General features: G+C 38.7%; 1 protein-coding gene across 1 annotated transcript in view; it reads left to right on the top strand.

The window, feature by feature from the left end:
* Nucleotides 1–18,374, top strand: part of SUGCT (succinyl-CoA:glutarate-CoA transferase) — a 335,643-nt gene that overhangs the window by 118,497 nt on the left and 198,772 nt on the right. The window contains exons 10-11 of the mRNA XM_082479451.1: nt 9,380–9,451; nt 13,226–13,323. Of these exons, the coding sequence (XP_082335577.1) occupies nt 9,380–9,451; nt 13,226–13,323 (170 nt within the window). The remainder of the gene's footprint in view (nt 1–9,379; nt 9,452–13,225; nt 13,324–18,374) is intronic.

The raw sequence follows: 18,374 nt of genomic DNA, 5'->3' as shown, positions 1-18,374 counted from the left end.
CCATCCTTAGTTCACCGTACTGTGTCTACCGAATAGTACATGGGATGACATACTGTTTGAGAGATATATTAATTGAAAAAATCTCCAAATTAGGGCAAAGGCACATTGGCAGACTGGAGTGGAGTTTCTCCTGCCTTTGTCCATCCTGTTCTGCAGCTAAATGGCAGATTTCAAATATAAGTGCGGTTTATTTTAAGTCGTGAAAGTGCCAAATTGTGGAACGCAGCCAATTTTGCACCCCATAATTGTTATGTCGTCATTGGTGTGTTTGCTGATTTTTGTCAGCATCAGTGCTAATTTGATCCCTTGCTCTTCTCGGTTGGCTGATTGTCAGAGAAACTCACAAATGATTTAGCTCAGCTTTTTGAAGAGCCTTCTTTATAGCAGGACATCAAGTTATTAGGACCTTTAAATTAATAGCACTGCCTGCCCAGTCTGAGTTCTAGTTGGCTTGCACAGGGTCATCCGTCTGCAGGTTGAAATGCCAGGCTGGTTGACTCAGTATGAGTTACCAAAAAAAGGTAGTCAGTATTACAAAGCTCACCTTTGGAAATTGTACTACTGCGTCACTTAAAGCCAAAGAGTAGAGAGGGAGAAAAGACAGAAATAATGAGACAAATCCTGCTCTGATGATTTCTACTGAAAACAGAAATAGGACCTCATTTAGAATGAAATTCTAAATAGCACTCTTAAAACCTCATATTTGAGTACTCAGATTTTCCAGACAGCTATATCTTATGATTTTTGGAAGGTGTAAGAACTATTTGTCATTTCTGCTTCAGTAATGCCTGGAGGCCCATATCAGGATCAGACTGTGGTCATGTGTGTTGTTTTTCAAAAGAAATGTTTTCATTGCATTCTTTTACTTTAAAAGTGAAACAAAAAAACAATGCTTGCAATCCCAAAATTGGAAGAAATTCTGTGAACTATTGTGTGAGAAGGAGAAAGGGTAAGGAAACATAGCTTGGATTCAGGCTTTTGAGAGATTATTGTAAATGTTGAGAAAAATATGGTTTAAAAAAATAGCTCTGCAGTGCCCTTTAAAATCAGTAAGCGTCTATTTTAATTCCCATATAAGTAGTAACTGGCTGCTGTCTGTATATATACTTAAATGTTGCTTGCTGTATAAGACCTTGTTTGCTTAATTTCAGCCTAACTGAATTTTTACGGCTGTGCTATAAACCTCTTGAAAATAGTGGCTTAAATGGAAATGCTGACACAACGTTAATTACACTGGCTCCAGTGTGATACTGTGATTAAAGTTTATTTATTTTGTGTGTGCGTGTCTGTGTGTGTGTAATTTCATTGTTGAAAAACTAATGGAAAACTAATGTGGCAATGGAGAATGTGATTCTGTGCCTGATATTTTATTTTTCAACAGCAAGGAACAGTTTTAATACCAATTTACAGTATCAGAAAATTTATTTTTAATTGATGTATAGTTTAGGTATTTAAAATTTTAGAAATTTGGGAAAGTGACAAGTTTCCCACTTTAAAGCTGTTCACTGTTCTTCCAGGAGTTTTTAAATGGCTTTTTGGGTGGTGAGGCTAGAGGTCTATTGCATTCACATTAGAAAACAAAAAAAATGGTTTCATTTTCTTGCAGCATATGTTCTTTGAGATGATCAGGAGAAAAGTCTCATCTCTAAAAATAAGGCTATGCAATCCAAAGTTAACGTTCATTGCTCTGTTGAATATGAAGTGAGAGCTGTAAAAGTCTTTTTGGTAAATAGTATGCCCAACTGATAGTTTAGATTACAAATCCATATATTATATCTAATCAATTGGGAAATGAACAGTTCAAATATCATATGACCAGAAGAATAAGTGAGACAGGGTTCCTGTCTCCAGTCTATTTTTTAGGACAGTGAGCTAGGATTGGAGAGGCCTTGGTTCCAGTCTGTTCCCAGCAGTTTATCCTTCTCACATTAGGCAGCAGCTGGATAAAAAGAAATGACATGGTCTGGAGAGCAGAACTAGGCTGTCTGGCTTCCTGAGCGAGTGTCGAGAATAATACACTGTAATGCCAAATGCAGAAAACCCTGTTTGATGCTGTGACTTTGTGTTAACTTTGTTGCCTCTTTCAGTAAGGTGCATTCAGAGCACATTTAATGGTTCTTATCTGCTTTGCTCCTGGATTGGTTAGGCAAAGTCGTTTTTACTGCCCTCACGCATATGTGGAACTTGAAGGTTGATCGGAAAATGGATCGCGGGTTCTGTAGAAGTGAACGGTCTCCCTGGTTAGTAGCCTGTGATGTGCTTTCCTTTGGTCTCCTCATCTCAGAGACCAAAGTAATCATTCTCAGTCTTACCATAAACACCTTTCCCACAAGCTGGGGGCATCCAGGCAAACTCTTCTCTGCAGGAGAATTACTGTAGATGGTCTTAATAATGATCTGTCTGGTAGACTGTGATAGCTGTGAAGTTGCAGGATAGTACGTCCTGCAGCATGGCAGTGAAAAGAGAGACAAGCAGTGAGGGTTGAGAAGACCAGAGGCAAAAAGTGAAATCTTTGTGTGGAATGCCCTTCTTCAGTTTGCTCAGTGAGGGCATTCAGCATATATTAATCCAGTCCATGAAATTTACATTTTTTTATTTTTACTGTTTGCTTTAACTGGAAGAGAGTGCAAAGTAGGCAAATAGTTTCAAAGTGTGTGGTCTTTATGATTTATATGTATTGCTTAGAACTACCGCTGACCAAACTTCTTGGTCTTGTTCCCATTTGTTACAGTAATTAAATATTAAGTTGTTATGAAAGGGGATTGTGCCCTTCCCTTGAAAGAGAAAAGAATGTGGCTACTCCATGATGCTGTGGCACAGCTGATTTTTTATTCAAACCAATGTGTAAAGGTAGAGAAACTATGTGCCAAGTTTATCCCATCTGGAAGGAATGTAACTGTTCTGGATCTGAAGCAAAACTGAGGATCTCTGACTCTTTAATGTATTTGGGAACCAGAGTTTGATAGGGTTGGGGAGAGAAAAAAAATCAACATATGCTGTAGATACATTTGGTTGGCAGGAGAAGAGAGCCTGTGTACAAGTCAGTCAAATCCTGAATACATCACCTTCTTAATTGTAGCCTTTAATCTACATTAAGAATAGAGAATGCTTGTCCTTAAATGACCTTTGCATTGAATCAAATATCACACTGGAAACTTCAAAGCGTAACTGAAGACAAATTATGCAATAAATTAAAAGTAATACTGTAATTTTTCTGTGGTTCCAAGACTGCAAGAGACCATCTTTTCCATTTGAGCACACCCATTAATACCAGGGAAGTACTTCAAGCACATAAATGGAGACCTTCGTATGGTCACATAGTGTTTTACTGAGTAATTGTTTGCTGATTCTGTGAGTGAGTGAAGAGACCGCTGTAAATGGGAAGATGGAGGGGAGAGGCAGGAGTGGCATATGAAAATTAATCTCTTTTTAAAAAATGTTGGTGATACGTTTCAAAGATTTGTTTGAAAATATTGGTTTAGCTTTTTATGCTTTTATATGTAGCGTGCATGTAGCTATAGGACAAGGGGGAATGGCTTTAAACTAGAAGAGGGCAGGTTCAGATTGAACATTAGGAAGAAATTTTTCACTTTAAGGGTGGTAAGGCACTGGAACAGGTTGCCCGGAGAGGTTGTTGAGGCCCCATCCCTGGAGGTGTTCAAGGCCAGGCTGGACGTGGCCTTGGGCAACCTGGTCTAGTGGGAGGTGTACCTGCCTGTGGCAGGAGGGTTGGAGCTTGATGATCTTCAAGGTTCTTTCCAACCTAAACCATTCTATGATTCTGTATTTACAGATTTCTCAAGTAGATGTCTTTGTTCTGCACTGTCCCCAGATGGTCCCAAAGATTCACTCAGCCTTCACACAAAGCTGCTTGATCCTATGTCAACCTTGAGAAGGAGCTCAGAGGAGTCTTCTCCCTTAATGCCACCTGAGAGAGCACTCCCTGTTGCGCTGACAAACACGGACCTTACAGAAATACTTTATCTAGCCTTTATAAAAGGACAGCATCTTTCCAAAATCTTAAGCAAGCTGCTTCAGGATGCCAGTTGGAGCAATCAGCCTGTTGCTCTGTAAAACCAACAACACTTAGAAGGCATTCAGAAGTTACTTTAAGCCCTGCTCCAGAACTCACCAATATATAGTGACTATCTGCAAGCCCTCAGCTGTTCCCCTCATGATCCATCATGATGCTTTTTGGATGCTTTTAGAGATGCTGCTATTCAACTTTATGAATCAAAAGGCAGTTCTGTCTTGCAAGATACCTCAAATCTGAGGGCATCTAACATCACCTATTCTCAGTGAAAAGGGATTCTAAGTGTCCCAACTTTTACTCACATAGGAACATCAGATAAGAAGACTCATAAAGACGAGTAATACCTGATATAGAGCATATCTTCCTCGAAGGGGAGGCCTGGAAGATTTCAAATATTTCGACCATTGACTACCATTGTCAGTAAAGGGGCCAATACAGTAACTCGTAATGAAAATAATCAGTAGCTTGTTAGATAATTAAAGCTATTAACCTCTCCTGAATATGGATCAATCCTCCAATTTAAAAAAAGTAATGCTTTGTTCTGTTGGTCTTTCCAAGCATTGTTTGGCCTCCAAATTCTTTTTCCTGAGAAATCTCTGAAGAAGTGACATCTAGTTTCTGCCTGGATGGCACTTGCATCCTTTGCATTTGAACTTGACAGTCCTTGTGGCACTGGGAAGCTGCCCACTAATGGTGATGGCTGGAGGTTGGATTTCTGTGTGTGCTGAATTTGATCTGCCAGTAGCTTTTGAGACTAGGCCATGAAGTGACCTCACTGTACCCTCCCTCAACAGCGCCGATTTAAATTTAGATTTTTGGGGTGGAATGAATACTGGCTGACCTCTTGTGCTCAAAGGGTTGTGATCAGTGGCATGAAGTCCAGCCGGAGGCCAATTGCTAGTGGCATCCCCAGGAGTACACTGGGCCAGTACTCTTTAACATGGTCATGGACCACGGTCCATTTAACATGGACCTGGATGATGGACAGAGTGCACCCTCAGCAAGTTTGCAGAATATACAAAACTGGGAAAGGTGGCTGATACACTAGGTGGTTGTGCTGCCATTCAGAGGGACCTTAACAAGCTGGAGAAATGGGCCAACAGGAACCTAATGAAATTCAACAAAGGGGAATATGAAGTCCTGCACATGGTAAGGAATAACCTCATGTATCAGTACAGACTGGGGCCTGACTGGCTGGAAAGCAGCTTTGCAGAAAAGGACCTGGATGTCCTGGTGGACAAAAAATGGAACACAAGCCAGCAGTGTGCTCCTGTGACAAAGTGAGCATCCTAGTCTGTATTAGGAGGAGCATTGCCAGCAGGTCAAGGGAGGTGATCCTTCCCCTCTGCTTAGCACTGGTGTGGATGAATAACCAGTGGATCCAGTTACGGGTCCACAACTGGGTCCACTTCTGGGGTTTCTAGGACATGTACGTGCTCATACTGGAGCAGATCCAGCAAAAGGCCAATAGTTAAGTGCTTGGAGCACCTCTCATTTGGGGAGGCTGAGAGAGCTGGGACTGTTTATCCTGGAGGAGTGGAGAGGAGGCTCAAGGAGATCTTATGAATGTGTATAAATACCTGATGGAGGGGAGTATGGATCACCATATGCAGCAGCAGATGTTCTGGTTGTTTTGATTTCTGTGTTTTGGATTCAAATACTCACAACTGACCTGGACTTCTGATAATTTCATTGGAATTGCATATCTTTTAATTGGTCCCTTGCATTTTAAAGTTGTTTTTTTTTTTTTTTTTTGTGAATCAACATGTACATTGAAACATACGTAAAGATACTTATGATGATTGCCATAGCATTTATAGGCTTAGAATTCATAAAGCAGGCAATAAATACAACAATAAATACAAGAGATTGACAGTCTCATAAAAGGCTATTGACTTATAGCAGTGCAAAGACTGGCTAGTTTGGCCTCAGGTTATCTCAGCACGTCTTTGCTCACTCTGATAATAAACTACGGTTAAGATTGGCCTGCATCTTTATTGTATAGCCTATATGGCATTTTTGGAGAATGCTTGTAAACCATTTATTACATTTCTGAAGGTGGATGGAGTTTATATTCCGTGTGTTTAGGGAGGTTAAAATGTTTCAGTACACAAAATATCTCAGGTATACACAGTGTTCCAGGATCAAATTTGGAAAAGTGCTGAGTCTCAGTGAGGTCCTGTAACATCCGTTAGTCAGCATGAAGCGTTGATGCATGCACATTGGACCTTGAGATCAGGCTTTGAACACGCATATGTTGATGTTATGTACTACATATAATTCAATGTGAATTTACAGGTTATCTTCTTAGAAACCCCCAAGATTTTTACACCATACTGAAAAGCTGCGCCTTGGGATGCTATGCAATCTCTCTCTGCCTTTTCCATGAATAGGACGTGGACTAATTTTTTCGGTCTGGTTTTTGTTTCTTGTCTTCACCGAGTGAAGTCCTATTGCTCAGGTTTCTGCATGGGGGTAGCAGGTTAAATCATGCTCGTGCTCTCAAGAATCTTATCAGAAGACCTCATTCTTCCGAAAAAGGGGAAGGGAAAAAAGACTTTTGCCTTGTGTGTCTAGTGCCTTTTACTGCACTAATGTGAAATGATTCGATGTGATGGACAGCAGTTTATCAAAACAAAATCTCATTAAAATCTGTCTGCACTTTGCCCTTACTCTCCTTTGTATAATAAGATTGTGAAGCTTTCTGTGACCAGACAGTAACCTGTGGTAACCTGTAGTGTGCGTACATTTATGGGTGATGAATAAAACCATTGTTATCACCCTTAAATGTTGGCATCAATATTGTGCTAATAACATTTGGAAGTTTCTGCTTTATCAGCAGCAATGACTGGCAAATAATCAGCTGTTTTGTAATGGGAAGCTTAAAATAGCAGCCGAAGACATTTGAGTTAAGCTTCATGGAAAAAGACACTGCTGCATTTATTATGATACCATTTTTGTTGTGTAAGGATGACATGATTGTTGTCTTAGCTTTTTAGACATACAGTGCAATTAAGAATAATCAGTTTTCCCACACATTCCACAAAGCAACTGAAGCACAAATGCTAATAGCCAGGCCCTTAAATTTAGAGTGACTTCCGCTGCTGCATGGGCAGCCCACGGGTACAGATGCGCATTTCATACTGGTATGCAGCTATTGTGGGATTGCAGTCTTCTTACAGAGATGCGAGTCTCAAAAGAAGTTGCTGCTAAATAGTAAACTGAATTTTAAGATTTACCCATACTACCGATTTAAATATATTTTGGAGTGCGGAGGAAGAGCATCTGTATATATGACATATATTGTGGGCTTTGCAATCTGTAACAGGCATCCAGAGTAGAAGTTTAAAAGAATGTGTAAAAGAATTTCTAATTCGTGTTTACTGGAAGTAGTAGGTGGTTGCACCAATAAAAACTATATTGTGTTATATACGCACACAGATATGTGTAGTGTTTACCCCGTAATTTGTGTGAAATGTATGTGGCTGGTTTTCGAATTCAGAGCATCAGCAAAGACAGGTCAGGATTTGGGCAGGGTGTTCAGAAAACAAGTCTTGCCTGTAACTAAAGGTAGTAAGTTTATACTGACAGTTTTGATTCATAACTATTCCTGCTAAAAGCTGTTTATTTGGTGGGGGGAAGTCTCTTACATATTCTTAGATCAGGCTCAGTCATGATTGTTTTAGGCAGAAATCTGCATGAACAGATGTATCTAAACAATGTTTATACATTCATATACAACTTTCTTTTCTGTATGCTTTCCCCCAACTTTTTCTGTGCTCATTGCTTTCCTCAGCGTGAGTATGCAATACCTTTATATTACGCATGCTTCTAGACTTTTACTGTATTGGGGCCAAGTCAGTAGGACTTCTTTTGCATGCTTGGGACTAAATGTTTGCTGAATTTTGGTTTTGCTTGCTAAAAATCTTAGACTGAAGTGCTTAATTAAATGTGTGAAAAATAAATTGCTAAATTTATCACTGACCAGTACTATCTACTGGAAAATGAAACATAGTGAGAGCAAACTGATATCCTAACTGTGATGTAAAGTTATTTGCATCTCAGTGGACATAATTTTCCGCATACAATTTTAAAGCTTTGACTATACGAGATGTGGATGTAGTCACATCTGTATGAAAGACTGCAAGTTTGAATAGTATTGTGAAGAAGAATAAGTCACAGTGGCATAAGAAGAGTTTTTATTATTAAAGTGTTCCCACACCAGGGCTTATATTTGTGTGTTTAGGCTTGTATTTGTGTGTTTATTATATTGTGTGTTTATTATATTGTGTGTTTATATTTTACCAAAATTGATAGTAAGAATTCACACCCTTAGATCAGGACATGATAGCTCATAAAAAAATCGATTTCTGAAAACGGAAGATGAGTTTTGCTCTCTGCAAGGAAGTATTGCAAGGGCTCGTCACTATTAGTACACCAGTCTGTGCTGGCCTCTTGTACTGAAGTCAAATAATTAGCAAAAGAATTTTTCCTAAATGCTTGCAAAAATTGTGTTTGTAATATATATGACTGAATCTTCAGTTACACATCCTTGTGTAAGGTAGAGGTGTGGAGGAAAGGGGAATCTGTTTGCATTACCCAATTTTAGAAGATGTCCTGACACAGAAATCAAGGATGATGCCAATTACAGATTTTCTTTTTTCCAGTGCAAATCTAAGTGGAGATGATTTAGACTGAAATGAAGGCTGTTATGTCCTGCTGAGTTAAATGTTCCGTTCATCATGAAATGTGCCAGTAAGGGCACTGTAATGAAGTCAAAAGAAAAGAATAAATCCTCCAAGTTTGGAAAGAAGTCCCATTTTCTCCAGGAGCTAGATCTTGAGACCACTGGCCAAGGAGATAGCTTAATCTCCAGCTGAAGAGCTGGAAAGATGCAGCCTATCCTTTTCATCTCCCTGAGAGTCCCTAACTTGTCATTGCTATTTGGCAATTATTTTTTTTTTTGCGTATTTGCTCAGGGTCTCTGACATCTCAGTGCAGCTGTCTGCTCTCAGTCAGGCTAAGAGTGAAGCTGAATAAATAACTCCTGGCAAGTAAGTGTTATCCTGGTAAATCCTTCTCAGTCCCTGTGAGTGTGGGACACATTTGCAAAGTTTCAGGATTAACTATTAACCAAGATAACTTCTGAACTCTAGAAAAACTCGACGAACTCTAGAAAAATCGAAAGGGCTGTGTCCATTGTTGTGGATGACTTTGGGCCACTTTTAGAGTCTGAATGGAAGTTTAAGGAATTAATTTGAACATTATTTACAAAGTTTTCACTTAAAAGATGTCCTAATATTTTATAGTTTATTTACAGCTTATCGCCTATCTTTGTTCTTCCAGGCTTTTAAGACCAAGGATGGTTACATCGTGGTGGGAGCTGGAAATGATCAGCAGTTTGTCACTGTGTGCAAGGTAATGGTGTGTTAGGCAACAGTACAGAAATGTGTCATAGTTTCCATTCCGACTAGGAAAATAATTACTGATTGCTTTTTAATTCCTCTTTGTTTTTTTTTTTTTTGTGAAGATAAGTAGTAAGTATAAATTCTAACCCTGGGGTTTTGCCTGGTAGTTTAGGGGACTGATACAGGTTCTGTGCTTTGCCTCTGTATTCAGAACAGCCCAATTCCCAGACTTGTGGGTGCTGAACCCCTTTTGAAGTCTGCACAGCTAATTAGCTAAAAAATGAACAAGGTAACAACCTTCCAGTTCTGGAACGGTGAGTGTCATGGAAGTCACACTGGTACCTTTTTCAGGAAGAAATGTGACTCTCTTCCTCCATAAAATACACGGTGGGCACAGCTATTAACATCCAAAGCTGGATGGTTCTTGTGCCACCTTAACTAGTAGCTGAGTGTGTAGTCCTTTCTGTCTGTGCTCACAGAGAAACTTGTGGACTTCTTAAAAAAGAAATATTGTAGGACTGTGGGCCGACTTTAGAGTGGTGCGGTTATGATGTTGAAGAAACAGGACTGCTGCATCCAAAATCTGGTATCTTCATTATTTTGAAGTGATGGGATGTAACTGGCAATCCTGTTTTCACAGGGGCTAGCATGGAAAGTTGTAGAATAGTTTTGGATTTTTCGCATACTCTTTTTCCTGTTGTTTTAATACCTGGAATTGCTTTTACCTGGACCTTTTTGTTTCATCCTTGTAAATTTCTGAAATTGAAAGTAGGAGGTAGAGAACATGGAAAAATTATAATTGCTCGCATTTCAAAGGGATTAAAAAACCCAGAAAAAATAGTTTAAGTTTTGAGTAGTGGTTAGATTTTTCTATAAACCAGTTATCATATTTGTTTTTAAAAAGAACGGTCTTTTTACCCTTATTGAGTTATTGTAGGTATGGATTTGGGCCATTAAATTGCCCAGAAATGGAGTGATGTGGAATTCAGTGGAATGCTGTGAAGCCCATTAGAGATATGTTCTGTGCTAAGTCAAAGGTGATTTGGAACTCAAAATACCATGAAGTGGGAGAGCCAATAAAGGAAGAGGACTTTATTACAGGAAGGCCTGCAACACCCTAGTGAACCTTTAGTAAATACAGAGACCACTAAATCAAACATTGGAATTGCTATTAAAGAACCTTTCTGAGATGAGCTGGTGCTAAAAATACAGGCTCTGTGGAAGTTGTTGCCCTGAAGACACCTACTCTAGAGATATAACAGCTGGCTCAAGCTGTAAACAATTGCAAACATTCTGCTTCAACCGTATCTTTTCAGGCAAGCAGAAAGAAAAAACGGGAATAATTTGCTGTGATATTTTCAAAATCAATGTCAACTAACTGTAGCCTGTTTGGGGACTTGGATAATTGCAGAAAAAACTTTGTAGCGCCGCTGGCTGAAGTGCATGTTGTAGTGATGAAGTATTACAAAAGCACGTCCTGATGTGTGGCTGCTTCAGTCTAAATAGGAATACTGAGCAAGAGCCTTCAGAAGACTGAGCTTTTGTGTACAGCCAAGGAGAGTACAAACAGGTTTGCTAGTGTTGCGGGGCAAAACGCAGAGAGCGTAAACTCTAAATATGCCTCTTAGATCTCGAAGGAGGCCTGGAAACGGAGAACAGCAGTTTCATTCCAAGTGGTCACAGTGAAATAAAGAAAATAGCATTGGCAGCGTGATGCAGAAAGATGAATGGTATGTTAATGAATAGCTTCTCAAATGTGCATTTGTTAGTCACAAAAAATTGAGAACATATATAGACATGCAGCTTTACAACAGATGGACATTAAGTTAAAGCTGAAGTCAGTTACGTTAATTAAAACAGCAGAGTGAGCAACTCCATATGATCATTTTCACATAACTCATCAGATGGAACCATAGTTTTCTGATTAATTCCTTGGGTTTTTAAGTTCTCATAAACAGGTATTCGCTATCATTTACTTTGAACAACCATGCATGACTTTTTTCCTCTAAAGTGATGATTTGTAACTCCAAAATAGCAGTATTAAAAGGAGGACATAATTTTAAGGAGGTACCAATATTATTGTTAAACTTTCAGATAGGAAAAGAACATTTTCTAGAGGTAGATAATATGTTATGAGTTTCATAAACTACATTGTGTAAATGTAGAAGGAAAAGAAAATATGCTGTCAATTAAGTGTTCATGGAAGATGCTAATTAATGTTTTATGTTACCATGCAGATAAAAATCTGCAGAAAAGTTATATTATGCGGTTATTGTTCTAACATAACTTACTGATGCCTTGGTTTCCATGCTTAGTTTTCTCACTCTAGGTGACAACGGCATCAAAGGTGACTAGCTGTTTTGAGTATCTCTAAATATCTGTTGAAAGAATACCTATTTTGCTGATGGTTTCAAGTCATCAACAGTTATTCTCTTGGAAGGGAAGCTATACCCTTATTCACTCCAGCAAAGTGGGGAGTCATTAAATAGTAGTGGTCTTGGTTTGAACCAATCTCAGAGGAATTAGTTGAATTTTAGGTTTGGGGCAAATACCAGAGAGATTGGCACCAGTCTGTATCGCTTACATGTGGTAGTACGTAAGCATATGGATTCAAGGAGCGAGCGAACATGTTAATAAAACAAAAATCCATTGAGGATTGCTAACTAGATAGAAAACAGCTCCAACTCAGAAACGCCCTAATTTAAAGATGGTTGGAGTTTGGATGAATACTAAGGAAGTACCATATGCACTAGCCCTGTTCTTAAGCTCTTCCTAAGGGTCAGCACTCAGCTGCAGGCAGAGATAGGATGATGGGCTATAGGGACACCAGCTTTGAGCCAGTACTGTATTTTTGTAAGCCATCTTGGAAATGACCCTTTAGAAAAATGAAGCACGTTTAGAATGATTATAAGACTCATCATAAGTAAAATTGATCTTAAGTGATCTTAAGTCTCTTTCTTCGTAAGCTTTTATTCTGCCTTCTGCTGTAGTTGATGTTATTGGGATGTTTTTTATTCAATTTGGAAAGCACAACTCTTTCTGCTTATTTAAATTCTATATAAATACATTGTGTCACGAATAAGTTATTGATTGTCCACACAGCTACTCTGTCTCATAAATGCCTCTACAAAATTCTAGGACTCATTCTCCACATTTAATTCCCTTTATAGTATAATTCCCATTGTCTTTGCAAGATGGGTAAATTTCTAATGTGCCAGGTTGGAGTTACATATAGAAGATATGTTTCTCCTTTCTTGGAGGTTATACCACCGATTTTGTTTATTAATCCTTTTGGCAGAAATCATAAAGAAAAACAATGACATTTCAATAGAAAAACACCTTTTTTTTTTTTCCTTTTTGACAAAAATTACTGAAGTGGAAAGAAATGTTCTTAGACATAGCTTTTCTCAGTATAGTATATGAAGTACAGTCATATTTATTATTCTGTGACATATAACAGTGCAGGATAATCCCACAGATCTCTCCAACCTCATGGTGATAACTTACAAGCTCTTTAGTGTTCTACAATAAGAATTTCTCCTAGCTGATGGTGAAAGCTATCAAGTAAGATTTGGATCTTCAGTTTAATTTCTGTCTTTTTCTGTACTTGTTATGTAACATTAACCAGGAGGCATTATGTTTTCTTAATTTTTCTAATCTATATTAAAACATTAATGAGAAGTAGGCATTTTTGGAAAGCTATCTTAAACCAGTAATGAATTTCCTTAGCTATATAAATATCTCCTGACGAGCATGTTTCTTACTCACCTTTCTTTTTACTTAGATCCTGAATTTGCCTGAAGTTAGTAAGGATTCCAGATACAAAACTAATACACTCAGAGTCCAGAACAGAAAAGAACTTATTGACATATTGTCAACCCGGTAAGTTAATTAAGAGAGAAGAAATGACCTTTCATCTGTTAATGCAAATAGTCATGTATAAGAAGCTCTCATCATAAGAAAATTTTACTTTACTCTTTTGAGATACTGTATTTTTTTGAAAAAAGTATTAAGAACACTTACTGATGTTAAATATACTGCCTATTGCACACAGACTATAGTGTGGACTAGCAAGAAGCCAGACCACAGATTTAAGTTTTCAGAAACCATTTAACTTATTTTTGACCATTAACTTGAATTTTAGTGAAATAACCAGTGCTTTCTGCTTTCCTGGGTGAATGTAACTCCCGGAAATAAAATGCTTGGAGCATTGTTTGCTTTTGCTCTAACCGGGATTTTAAAGTTTTCACTGAGAATTGCTGTATCCAAGGGAGGTCCCACTTGATGCTACTTCCAAACTGCTGGTTCTGTATTGTGGTACTCTGTGCCCCAAATTCTCCCTGGGTCAGTCCTGTTGAAATCACAAGGATATGTGCTTAGTATTCTGTGTGGGAATCATCCTATTAAATACCTTAATTAAAACTTATTTAAGAGGAAGCTCAGGAACCCTTTATTTGAGAGATTAAAATAGCTTAGTTATCTTCCTCATTCTGTTTGAGAAGACATTATTTCTGTGGAGTGCTTTTGTGTTTAATGGAGAGGATGATAAACTTATATGACATAAGAACAAAACTAATCTGTGTAAAGCTACCCAAAGGTGGCTTCAGCAGCACTTCATGTTTCAGGGGACGAGCAGAAGAGGCAGTATATCTGCTGTTGTCGATGATTCAAGAAAAGTCACATTGTTGTTTTGACGCTTTCCCTGTATGCGTCTTTGTCAACAAATGTGTAACAATTATCATTCAGGCATCTTTTTTTAAATTTTTTTTCTTAGGAGCATTAAGTCAGATGCTTCCCTTTTTCATTCCATCTGAGAAACAAGTTTCAGTACCACAACCCTCCCGCTCCTCTCAACCCCACACATTTTTTGGATATTGAGAACCAGAATCACCTTGCATTAAAGACTAGAGAGAGAGTGATTTTGCCTCTTTCTGTTGCACTTGCGCTTTTGTCTCTGTCTTACCTGTCCATTTTCAGGTCTCCTGCCCCTGATGAGATACTGAAATGCAAAGTGACTTTCCATTTTCAAATAATTATGGTGCAACTGTTCACGATGAACTTTTTGGAACTTTACTTGCCTTTCTATAACAAACGAACCCGCTCTTCCTCTAAGTTTTAAGCCCTTGAAAGGGAATAGTTATCTTCTGACCTACTTTTGAGCTCTTACCTTCTTGACACTTAATCTTAGTTTCAAAATTGATTCATGTCAATTTATTACTTGGAGTTCATGTCATTTAATATGGCATTTATCTGATATATTCTGGTACCTTATGAGAGTGCTGTTTTGCCATCCACAGATCAATTACTTAATAGCTTGTTGCTTGTGGTTAATTTTGAATGCAGGGTTGTTTTTTTTTTATGGGCGATATCTGAATAAGAATATAAAGTTCAAGAAACAGTTGTTCTGTGAATGAATGGCCAGAATTCTAATTTGTTTTTATATCTGTAGCTATTAGTTCATCAGATTACCTCATTGCTCTTTCAATTACTGCTTTATGTCTTTTTTTGTCAGAGTTTATGTTCTGTTTTATTAGCATCATTTAGGCTGAATTTCTGTGTAATTTATATGCAAGTACAGATGTGACTGTATACATACTTTTGGTAGTAGACATTTCCAATAGTATTCTGTTATGTCATATTATAGTGAATTCCTCTGTCATTCAGTTTTAAAACACTGACTATAACAAACACCTTTGGCATTCTAATGGAGGTCAAATATATTTCCATACACATTCCATGGTAACTTTGCTTTTATTCACTAATGCACAGTTGTTTGTAAAATTATATGTGGTTCATTTTTGAAGTTACTTAGAGAATTAAACGAATAGTTTCTCAGTGCTGAAAAATGTCAGCCCTTGAGAAATGAAGGGAAATGACAAAACAGTAATGGCAAAATTTCCCTGAGAAATACCTTAATTAAATCACTGATCGCTTGATAGTATTGCAGCTTCCAGCACATGGAAAATATAAACTTAAGGTGCATTAGTTGATAGAAACACCTGCAGACCCTCCCATTCAATCACTATATGTACACTGCTATGCACCTCACAATGAATTTGTGGAGACACGAGCTGGAACAGTTTAGAAGAGCTGTGATTTTTTTTGACGTGTGTTCCACTACAGTCACTTTTGTTGAGATAAGCCCCTCCTTTGTGTGGTGGAAGGCAAAAAGGAACATGAAAGTCCTTTAAAGATTTAGTCAGGCCATTCATCTAGGTCTCATTTTGATGCTGTGCCAGGCAGGTTGCATATGACTTGAGGCAAAGCAGCTTTTTTTTCCGGTGATGTTGCAAGGGAGAAAGTCAGCAAACTTGTTTGGTGTGGCAGGCTGTGCAGTAAAAAGCAGGAAAAAATTTGCATCTATGTTTAGGAATCTGGTGATTCCTGAATGTTCCTTTGCTTTTCTACACGCTTGGAAACATAAATGGGAATTATGGTCCTACAGTGGAATCCTTTGAGAGTGTTGCTGCTGATAAGGCCAGTGAAATGATTCACAGATACGGTGTATGTCTCAGCATCTGAACAGTAATTATGGTGACTACAAGCACATGAGAGGAAGCATATAGCTGTGATTCCTTCCCTTTACTCCAACCTCTTTTGCTGCCATTTTCAGTTTATACATATTTCCTGTTCCTCTAAGTCATTGGTATTTTAAGCACCGTTTGTATGGCTGATACTTGATACTCTCTGCACTTGCTTGCATATGTCCCTGCTGTTGCACAGTAGATACATGCATACTTTTTTTTCCAAGCTGCTGATGCTGTTATAATCTTGTTGAGCTGAGGTCCCACCAGAGGGTAGAGTAGGCTTCCATTGACCTGTATAACATGTCCTCTTCCTCCTATCTGTTTTGACCTATTTCTGGAGGCACAACTACCTTTTCTTAATTTTCAAAGTGGACTAACTGCAATTTGTGTCTAACTTCTCAGCACTTAGTAAGCACACGAAGAAGGATTCTTAACCTCCTCTCTTCAGAAAAAGAAAAAAAAAAACCTCTTCAGGTTTTATTTAGGAGTAGAAGATGTTCAAAACTACTCAAAGGGTCAGGAACTCCCTGAAGTCTTAAGCGTTTAATTCACAGCATGTGTGGAGCTGAAATTTTTAAAAACATCTGAACTCTGAATACCAAGGAGACAGTTGATGCCTTTCATTTGCTAGGGTAAATGTTAAGCAATTGAGACTCTTTGGCCACAGTTTTATTCTAGATGTGTGCACAAAGGAAATGTTGGTACAATTGGTCAATGTTGAGGAATGCTATTTTTTAAAAAAAGGCTGTATCTTGGGAATTCTTGACTCAAATGACCTCTAATTTAGATCAATAATTCTACTCACCACCTGCAGTAACCATGCCAGATTTCAAGGCAGTTAGATAAGCATGGGGATTATACAGCACTTAGAAGACATTGACCTTTAAACAGAAGACATTTCAGAAAGGTGTGAAATGACCTATTCATCACAGTCCCATGTCCTGAGCTGAGTGAGAATACAAGATGGAGATGAATATGGCTTGAGACATAAGTGTAGCTTGAAACAACAGCTCCAAGAGGTGTGAATTGCTCCATTCATTTCAGAAAGAATTTTCTCATCCTCTCTCTTCCCTGACAGAAACAAGTGAAGCATATTTGTCATTAGCTCTTCACCACAGCTTGCTGTCTGCTTACAACATCTCAACTCCCTCTGAGGAGTACACATGGAAGAGAGAGGGGGTGAGGGGGAGAGCAGGTAGGGGAGGATAAATTTTCATATCGATAGAGGTTGTGAGAGCTCAGTAAAAGGGACTGGAAGGTAGACCACTCTGGAGTGGTGTGCTGCTTCCAAGAGACCCAGCTCTCACAGTGGGGCAAGAGGACGGAATCACAGAAACTGGTCCCAGACTCCTTGAGAGAGGGAGTGGTCTTCAGTTCCATCTTCTAAGGGGAAATGAGTACAATGCTGCAAGGACCACTGAGTCATAGGATATTCACAGGGAAGAAGAATATAGGCCTATGTACTTGCTTTGCTACTGGTGGTGTTGTCCCTTTCCTGTCTCTGGTTCTCTTCCTGCTACGATGTTGGTTTTTTCTCCTGTCTCCATCATATTCCTCCAGCTCCCCCAGCTTTTTATTTCCTTTCTCTCTTCCCACTGCTGACATTTGCACACCGACTATGTTTGCTTTACAAAAAAGGAAGTTTTGGTGCTGTCTGTATCTTCCTCTTTATTTAGGTGACATTCTCCCCAAATGACAACACAGCAGAACTCTGACAAAAGTGAATTGCCTCTGAATGCCTTCCTTTCTTGGATGTGTGCCAAGAGTCAAATTTAAAATGACCCTACCTGGGTGGAGGTCAGGTTCAATGGCTACTACAGAGGCCCCTGAGACTCCCAGCTCATGTGAGAACTGACAGACTACAGAGCCCTGTGGTTTTTATGTTTCCAGTGGAAACCTCTGGTTTGTGAGTTAGATGTACATCTATCCACGAGAATCAAGTTTTAATTGTTGCTCCGTTCCCCACCCCCACCTCTCTTCCACTTTTACCTTTGCTCCCTCTGGAACAGAATAGTACCAGGCACAATGGGGGTTATTCTGTATGTGTGTATATACACATGCACATGTGTATATATACATACATATCAAAACATATATATATAGTGTGCACTTGAAATTTGAGATGCATCTGTGCAAAAGCTGGTATAATGCCGATTTTAGGACAAGCTTCTTTGGGGAACGGGGCTTAATCTGTTGACCTGCTTCTTCAAATTACTCTGGAAATTGGACGTTAATCCTGCTCTGCACCTTGGTAATGTATACACATTTTAAGACAGAACAGCTAAATGTGTAATCCAAGGTACTTGGGGAACTTAACCTGTAAATGGAACAGAGTGTGTGGGGTTGTATGAGTGCAGGAAGAAGGGGAATAGCAGACATGCCATCAGCTTTTAAAGTGAAGCAGCT

This window comes from Vanellus vanellus, assembly GCF_965231255.1.
Source record: "Vanellus vanellus genome assembly, chromosome: 2".
Lineage (NCBI taxonomy): Eukaryota > Metazoa > Chordata > Aves > Charadriiformes > Charadriidae > Vanellus > Vanellus vanellus.
Note: the sequence above shows the minus strand (reverse complement) of the source record. Positions and strands in the feature narration are given on the sequence as shown.